Source organism: Dasypus novemcinctus, chromosome 1 (genome assembly GCF_030445035.2).
Source record: "Dasypus novemcinctus isolate mDasNov1 chromosome 1, mDasNov1.1.hap2, whole genome shotgun sequence".
In the NCBI taxonomy this organism is placed as follows: domain Eukaryota; kingdom Metazoa; phylum Chordata; class Mammalia; order Cingulata; family Dasypodidae; genus Dasypus; species Dasypus novemcinctus.
This window is the reverse complement of record NC_080673.1, coordinates 98,096,078-98,105,170: the sequence shown is the minus strand read 5'-3', so window position 1 is coordinate 98,105,170 and position 9,093 is coordinate 98,096,078. Positions and strand designations below refer to the sequence as shown.

Here is a 9,093-nt window from a genome sequence, read left to right as displayed (position 1 = left end):
TTCTTTTCACGCTGGGCGGCTCTCCTCACGGGCGCACTCCTTGCGCGTGGGGCTCCCCCACGCGGGGGACACCCTTGCGTGGCACAGCACTCCTTGCGCGCATCAGCACTGCGCATGGCCAGCTCCACACGGGTCAAGAAGGCCCGGGGTTTGAACCGCGGACCTCCCATATGGTAGACGGACACCCTAACCACTGGGCCAAAGTCTGTATCCAGCAATATTTTATAGTTTTCACTGTACAGTCTTTTACATACTTGGTTATATTTATTCTAAAGTATGTTACTCTTTTCAATTAATATTGTAACTGGAATTATTTTCTTCATTTTATCCTTGGTTTGTTCATTGCTAGTGTATAGAAACACAGCTAACTTTTTGATATTGTATCCTGTAACTTTGCTAAATTGTTATTCTGTGTGTGTAATCTTTAGAATTTTCTCAATATAAGATGGTATCATCTGAGACTAGAGATAGTTTTACTTCTTCCTTTCCAATTTGGATGGTCTGACATTTTTAATGCCTGAAACTTTTGCAATTCAATTGGGTCCCCTTGTATGATGTTCCCTTTATCTTTTTTTTTCCTGATTTTTAACTGTCAGCTGATATTGAGTTCCTGTGAAGAGTATTTGTTTGCTTTTGATAACACTGCTCCACTGATTTGGAACTTCTTTAAAAATCAAATCCTCTGAGTTTTCTGGGACCACCTAAATAATCAGATTTTGGGCTGCAAATCTTTACAAAGGCCAGGCTTTTGCTACAAATTCTCAGGGGAGAATATTCTCCCACAAAGCACCAAGGTTCAAGATAGGCAGACACTGAATTGTGCATAAGGTTAGGTTTCTCCTGTTTGATACCATTCGTTGGGTGTCATGGCTTTTCTAACACCACAGAAATTAAAGTTTAAGTTCACTTGGTTCATCAAGTGCACTCTATGAAAAAGCTGATTTCTAGATCATGTTCAGCTTCTTCTTCTTCACTGGATTCCTACTTTCAGTTTGGCATTGGCCAGACAGTACTCCTTGTTTTCTTGACAGACCAATTAAAAAAAAAAAAAGTTTTTTTTCCCCAGTATGTTTTTTTGCTTTTATGTTTTTAACAGGAGGGTTGGTCGGGGGTAATTATCCATACTGACAGTCATTGTGGTGATATTTATAGTAGTAAGGAAGGTTCCATTCTTACTTTTCTGTAGTATATTAGAAAGTTACTTTTGTACTTTTGAAATTAATAATAAAAAGATGCAAGACGACTACCATTTAACTTATAATCACTCATCTAGCAACTATTTGACCACCTACACTGTGCCAGGCACTGAACTAGTCACTGAAGAATATATCATTAGAACCAATAAATGGTCTTTGCCCTCTTAGAGCTTACATTCTCGGATGGGCCTGAGGGGAACCAAACAAATTATATTACATTTAAGGAGGATAATATTGAATATGGTACACTCTGTATTCGTGGTGGGTGTTGGTATTTTATATAGGATGGTCTAGAAAAAAGTTCTTGTAAGTTGACATTTGAACTGAGCTCAGTTAGGGAAGGAGAAAGCCATATAAAAAGGACAATATCTTGAGGTGGAAGAAAGCTGTGTTTTGTCTTAGCAGAGGCCAGCGTGACAGGGTTGAGTGAGGGGGTTGATGGGGCAACCAAGAATACTAGAGATGAAGTAGACTTGAGTGGTGGGAAAAAATCATTTAGTCTTGTAGGGATCTTTGTTTTTTTAAAAATACTTTTGACTTTTACTCTGAATGAGATGGGAAAGCATTAGGGGTTTGGAGGCAAAGTGATGACATGATGTTTTTATGGTTTAAAGAAAGATTATGCTGGGTGCTGTGTGGAATAGACTGCCACAAGGAAGGAAGCAGGGAGACCTCTCAGGAGTCTTGCAATAATCCAAGAGATGGTGGAGTTTTAAGTCCATAGTAGCAACAGTAAATAAAATCAGATTCTAAATAAAATTTTAAGGTAGAACTGACAGGCTTGCTATTTAATTTTATTGAAAGTGGACTGTGAGAAATCAAGATTGGTGTCCAGATTTGGGGCCAATGCAACCTTAAGCATGGTGTGTTTACTGAGGCCCAAAGGTATGTTTGTGTGTAGCTATCAGGTCATTCTTAGACATCCTAAAGATGCCTTAGACAGCCAGGTGGTTACTGAAATCATGAACTCAAGGGAGTTCAAATGTCCGAGTAGGTTAGCAAATGATTGACAATTAACTGTTCCTAAGCAACTAGGATGTAAAAGTATTTCATTGTTTGGCCTTACCTGACGCTTCAAATGTAATATGGTAAACAAGGAATCAAGAGGTTATACAGAGGATCAGCAGCACCATTAGAAATGATGGACAGTGGAACCTTAACCATGTATTTTCCACATAAATCAGAAAACACCTTATATACCATAATGATAAAATGTTAAGGCAAGAAGAGGATAGCAGGAAAGAATGCAAAATAGTGATAATTACTGGGGATGTAAAGAAAATCAAGCAGTCAGCTCATTTCAAACATGCTTTCTGGCCTTTCTACATGGTTTTCTAACACTTTTGTGTGTGGGGGGGGGGCTGTCAGAGGTATGCCTATCTTCTATTTCCACTTAGCTTTATCATTTATTCAACTGGGAGAGTAAAAATAGCTTTAATAGCTACCTTAGGGTAAATTTCTTAAAATTCAGTACACACTGCCCACATTCTTGACATCTTACCTTCTCACTTCAGAATGAGACCTGGTTTGAAATCCTGGTTATCTGCCACAATGCTGAGTAGGTAGACTTGTACCTGGTTACTCTTTTTAATATTATATGGCCATTGGCCTAATTATATGTACCAGAAGTTAGATATTATTTGTAAATTTTAGTCACTGGTTAGAATGTTGGTATACTAATTAGGAAATTTTGGGAAAAAGCACCTTTTTATTTAGCATGAAAGCGGACATCAATCTAGTGTTATAATTCAAAGTACGGATTTCTCATAGTACTTATTTTCCTTTCTTTTTGCCATAGTACTCTGTTAGGTAGAAATGTAAGGCATACAACAAGTTCTACAATGTTAAGTCATGAAACAGAAAAAATTATAACTGTATGGTCAAAGGTTACTGGATGGCTGTCTTCTGTTAGAAGAGCTATTAACATACTTCTAAATAAGTGGTTCTCAAATGTTACCATGCCTTAAAATCACCATGTAAAGTTTGCCAAACCCCACCCTCCACAGTTCCTGGTTCAGCAGACCTGTGCTTGGCCTGTTAACTTGCATTTTAAAGTTTCCCAAATGATGCTAATTGGTCTCAGAACCACAGCTAGAGAACCACAATCCTAATTCAAAACCATTTCTTCATGACTGCTGTTTTACTGTTTCAGGAAGTTACAACTGAACTGATAACCATGTTCAAGTGTGGAATTTATGCATTAGCTGGAATTACTGAGTAAGACCAAAGTGTCTTTGAATACAGACTTTAATGGTAACAATTCCTTAAAGCTCAATTAACTTTAGCTTTTACAAGTCTTATGCAGATGTCACTATTAGACAATAGTGACTTGCACTGGGTTCCTCATAAAAGACAAATTCACTTTAAAGTGTAATTGACAATCATTTAACAGTTTTGATATGCCAACACAAAACATAGCTAATTGAGTCACCCCCCAAATCACTAACACAGCATAATCAGTATCCTTAGTAACTTCAACTAAGCCATTAAAAAAAAAGTGAGTGCTTCACTACCCCTGAGACCACTAGTTAACTGTGGTTCATACTTTAAAATGTGAGCACTCACACATGAAAGCAAACTAATCACTGTAATGTTTTCAGCTTTTTTGTACATCACATTGCAAACTTGCCCAGAAAAATTAGTCACTTAAAATAAATTTAAGTACCAATTACAGGCCAACTGGAATCCCTATAGGTTGAGAAACTTTATATACTAATATACATTGAGAGATGTAGAGCAAAAATCAATGATTAATATTCACTTCAGTCCTATACATGGCACTAGTAATAAATAGGTGGGGTGGAATAACGAGGGCAAATGTCTTGATTTGAAGGTTTAATTGGAGATGATCTCAAGTCGTGTCCATACATTCAAAACAATGGTTTTCCAGGTACTTTAAAATACTGTTCTCTTAAACCTGGAGAAGCCTTTATGGCTTATTCCCTTAGAAGTGACACATGAATGCTGCAGAAAGGATCAAGTCCAAGATAAAGAACTTGACAATCCACTAGTCATTATGACAATCAGTGGTTTAAGGAAGTTATCTTAGTAATATCTAAGGGTGGTGGTCTAAGGCTAAAAAGGTCAGTGTGAAATTCAGGGATCCAAAAGCTCTGACAAGTGTGTACATTTTATTCATGGCTGGTCTTCAAAAAACTGTATGCCTAGTAAAGCAGTTATTTGAGTACAGAAGTCTCAGAATTACTTCAAAAACAGAGCCAAAGAGCAGCATTTCTTACCTTGTAGAGCTGTATGTTACTTATTTAATAATTTGAATCCAAAAGTTTTAACAGCATGACATCTACCATTAAGAAGTCACCATTATTTCTGTAAGCATTAAGCTTCAGAAGGAAAAACTTCACTCAATGGAAAATTGTAAAAGTTGGACTATTTCCCAATGAGCTGCTTATTACAGTATTAACAAAATCGGAACTGTTTCAGAAGGCATGCATTTTTACTTCGTTTAGAGAACTTTAAGTCAATAAATCATGTCCAAACTACATATTACAATGTTTATAAAAATCAAGCTTTAACATTTATTTTATATCTAGCTTTCCATAGCTGTGTGCAGACAAGGAATAAGATTGCACATAAATGTAAGCAGTGCAAAAAATATGGAGCTGGAGAAAAGCCACAGACGTGTTAAGAAAACTGAATACAGGACTGTAAGAAATAAAGCAATGGACAAACCAAAATAAGTAAAAAAAAGTAAGACTATAGGGTCAGAATTAGAAAGGGTGAAGAATGGTAATGCCCTTGTTACTACAGAAGTTAAATTAGTGGCACAGATAGCACTTGTCAAACAAAAAAAATAATCCAATAGCATTGACTTTTATTCATTCGTGTTAAGTCACCTGAAATGATATCTGGTGCATTTGAATGCTCATTAATGTAAATGGCTGAACAAATCCATTTCAACGGACACTCAATATCCCACATAGTAAAGTCACTTCAACACAGCCTCATGACAACTCCCACACTAAAACAGTACTTTATTTTGTAAATTTTGACCCATTATCACTCCCATGTTATGGTTGTTTCATCTGTCAAGTGTACAAGGTGAAGAAAAATTTTAAATGGGGGTTGCACCTGGAAAATAAAATTTTTAAACTCCATTTACATGTTTCAAAACTGCTGGGTCCCAAGTCCAACGAACTCTCGGGCTGCCAGTATCATGTGCAGCATACTAAAGCTACACTATTTGATTAGCTTATTAATTCTGCGTAAATCAGGTCAATCAATGTGTCAACCTGTAACAGACTGTGCACTTTAACTGAACATGGCAAAATATTCATTTTGAACTTTACATCATCATTTGATGTCAAACAATGAAGCAAATCCCAACAGTATATACAAAAAAACAGCTTTGCATTTACAAAAGATTGTTTCCCATACTGATTAATCCAGGCAGCTAACTCATTGGTTTATGCAACTTTATTGAAGAAAAATAAATCAATTACTAGCAGAGCTATTAGTTGATCACTCATCCATTGACAACTTGCTTCATTTATTCAGTGCTATATTAAACAGTGTATTGGAAGATAGATTAACTAATAGCTCCAAGCTTCCTAACAATTTAAATGAAAATTACAAAATGTTTGAGACCCTATTTTGGAATACAAAGGGTGTTTGACTTCCAATTTCCATTCTCTGTAGAACAAGAACAGGTCATTCCTTTATTGACATGCATAAAATACATCACATTTTCTGTTCTGTTGATGCTATAAATTCAATACCAATTCTCCAGCCACATCAGTTATGAGCATAAAGTATATCATGTAACCTCAAATCTCTAACAGTGGAAGGCTTAAAGAATGGATGCTGCTATAGTAATGCTGCTTCCTCTGATGTGACAACTGAACATCCATCTCCCTCCCCCTCAGATGACTTCTTCAGCATGTTAGAGCAGTGAGGAATGGTTTTAGTCTCATAACCAAGTTAGAGTGAAGACATTGGCCACATAATACACATGCTCCATTTTTTTAAAAAAATTCTGAATCTTGGGCAACTGTTCTCTTGTAACTACTTTACAGTTTCTAAAAGCAGTTATTGTCCAAAGCTGGAAGAACTTAAGTCTTCTCAGATGAGCATGTGAATGAATGGAGGGAGGTAAACAAAAAAATAAAATTAAAAAAGATGAGGTCTGATAGGGGAGCAGCCGGATAAGAAAATCAAAAAAGGAACAGTAATTTAAAGTTTATTCCAGCTATAATGCAGGTTATTCTGACTTTAAGGTAGCATCACATGGCATACTTCTGAGTCCATTCCCGAGATATTCTGTTGTACCTGTAAATAAACAAGATGTTATTTAAAGTCAAAATAAAGTTCAAGGGTTCTTGATACTTAAAAGGAAGGAAAGGATATTTTTTTAATCTCCACATTCATTATGGAGCCCCTCTCTAATGTGGGAAATAAAGAGATCTCTCCTCTGAGAGTAGTAGTATTTTAATAAACACAACAAAGTAGGAGAGAGGACTGAGGAAGGCTAACAAAATTCAAGGACCTTTCCCTCTACCACAGAGCTAATATTCTGTAAGAAACCCATTCCTGACAAATTTTAACTTTAAAAAATTCTTTTATATTACAACAGTATACATATCATCAAAACCAGAACCAAACAGTTATTAAAAAATTTTATCAAGTCCTGAATATTACCAGAGAAGAAAATGACTTTGAGATTAAGGAACAGGCAGAATAAGACGACTTTGAGAACGGTGGAGAGAGGGTAGTGTTTTTCAAGAGAAGGTAAATATTAGGTAATATGTGAAATGTCGAATGGATCTAATAAGCCCCACTCAAGACCAGGTGAACAGTACTCTGTAGTAGAAAAACCTACTACTTTTATTTCAACAGGCAGTTCACACAAGTGTGGTTATTACGGAGGAAGAACATTAATATTGATAAACGTTATCAGTTTCTCTCTGGATTACACCCATGCCCTATTACAACAGAAAAATAGGGATAACTTTAAGAAAATGAATATAAAAAAAAGGGTACAGGAAGAACTTTTAACAGTTTGAACTTTAAAAATATGAACTAGCTTCATTTCAAACCAAGAACTAAACTTGGTTCAACTAGTTTTCTAAACTTTAAGAAAAATTCTTTCTACCTAGTCATGGTATGTTGTTTAAAGATACCTTCTCAAAAAGCGAGGACTTTAAAACAAAGGCTTCATTTTGCATACAGGGAGCCATAAAATATAGCTGACACTAATGCATGCTTGTCAGTGATAAATAGTTTAGATGCTTAGGCTTAAAATTTTTCTGTCTTACATCACTACCTCCCTGTCAAAATTTGGACTAAATTACCGTCTTCTATATAGTATTGGTACAAAGACTGTAAAGCAAAAACTTAATATGGTAACTTGAAAAAGATACCACTTCATTTTCTGTTTCTTACTTGTACATTACTAGTGCTATGTATCTGCGTTGCCATGCAAGAATATTTTAAGCAATGACTACTTTCACGTTAACAGATCAAGCAGTTAAAGGTAGAGTTTAAGAAAAAAATTTTTTTAAAAAACCAAAAAAAGAAACCAAAAAAACTGCCACATCTATTACCTTTTGTTAGTTAATACAGTGCCTTAAGCATGCAGCACTCAAGTGCTGGCAGTACCATGAATAAGCGCACCAGAGTGCAGATCTTCTTACCCTACAACATAGCGTATTTCTCTGTCCACTCTCTTGCTAACCTATTGTACCTAATTGAACAAGTATACTTGGCATTAATTATAACATACAAAAATTAAAATAGTAAAGTCTAAGAATAATTCAAATATTTCAGATACTTGATCAATTTTATTTTTACAAGTAATATATAAAAAGCAACTGTGATGAATAAAAATTTGTTTTCTTCCCCCAACCTTAAGAATAATTAAAGTGACAAAGTATTTAACACATTAGAAAAATAAAACATAAGCTAGAACACAGGGATATTTTTTTAAGCAACTAACTTAGCTTTCTCCTATCATCTTACCAGAAATAAGCATCAAGTCTTCTTGGCATTGTTCCAACTTACAGCAGAATATATGCCTAACTGAAAAGTAAACCCACTTCTATATTATTTCCTTAAACTATTTCATACTCACTTATCTCTGTCTGTTTTATAAATCCGTGCAATCTCTGGCACTAAGGGGTCATCTGGGTTCGGATCACATAGCAGTGAACAAATGGATAAAAGAACTGGAAGAAAACAAATGTGTTACCCATCATTGGGAATCTGGATAAATTATTTAAAAACAAACTTTGATCCTCAAAATATGTTATATTAGTTAATACCTTAATTTCAACACGAAAAGCTTTATAGAGATTTTCTTTCACAGGAGATAAGCTCTTTGTAAAGGAGGAGTGCTAAAAATAGAGCTTTGCTAGCCTAAGTTTAGTACTGACAAGCTTTAAATGTTGCCAAACTCAGGAGGTTCTAAGATAGCTAAATGATGCCGTATTTATTAAAAACAACAGGTAAGTGGCATTAGAACTTAAAAGTAACTAGAGTTAAGAGAATAAGGGGGAGTTTCTCACAGAAACTCCTAACATTCCCACTGACTATTTTGTTTCCTTGAATTTATAAGGTGATTCACAGTGGCAGGAGATCAACCTAACATGTAGAATTTTTTTAAATTTTTATTTATTTATTTATTGATTTTGTAAAAATACTACATTAAAAAATATATGAGGTCCCATTCAACCCCACCACCCCACCCCACCACTCCCCCCCCCCCAGCAACATTCACTCCCATCATCACGACACATCCATTGCATTTGGTAAGTACATCTCTGGGCATCTCTGCACCTCATGGTCAAACATGTAGAATTTAAGACAGTATTCTCCCAAATAGTTTGTTTCCCCCCCTCCCAAAGTTACTCTAGTCAAACAACAGTTGGGAAATACTACTCAG

General features: G+C 35.6%; 1 protein-coding gene across 8 annotated transcripts in view; it reads right to left on the bottom strand.

Moving 5' to 3' along the window:
* Nucleotides 1-3,425: 3,425 nt before the first annotated feature.
* Nucleotides 3,426-9,093, bottom strand: part of UBE2D3 (ubiquitin conjugating enzyme E2 D3) — a 33,336-nt gene continuing 27,668 nt past the window's right edge. For 5 of the 8 annotated variants that reach the window (XM_058294798.2, XM_058294814.1, XM_071215311.1 and 2 more), the window contains 2 exons: nucleotides 8,284-8,377; nucleotides 3,426-6,482 (listed from right to left, as the gene is read on the bottom strand). In XM_058294798.2, coding sequence (XP_058150781.1) covers nucleotides 6,437-6,482; nucleotides 8,284-8,377 — 140 coding nt within the window. In that variant the 3' untranslated portion in view covers nucleotides 3,426-6,436. Of the gene's footprint in view, nucleotides 6,483-7,846; nucleotides 7,897-8,283; nucleotides 8,378-9,093 lie in introns of all 8 variants that reach the window. The other 3 variants (XM_058294750.2, XM_012525677.4, XM_058294740.2) reach the window with 1 other exon arrangement.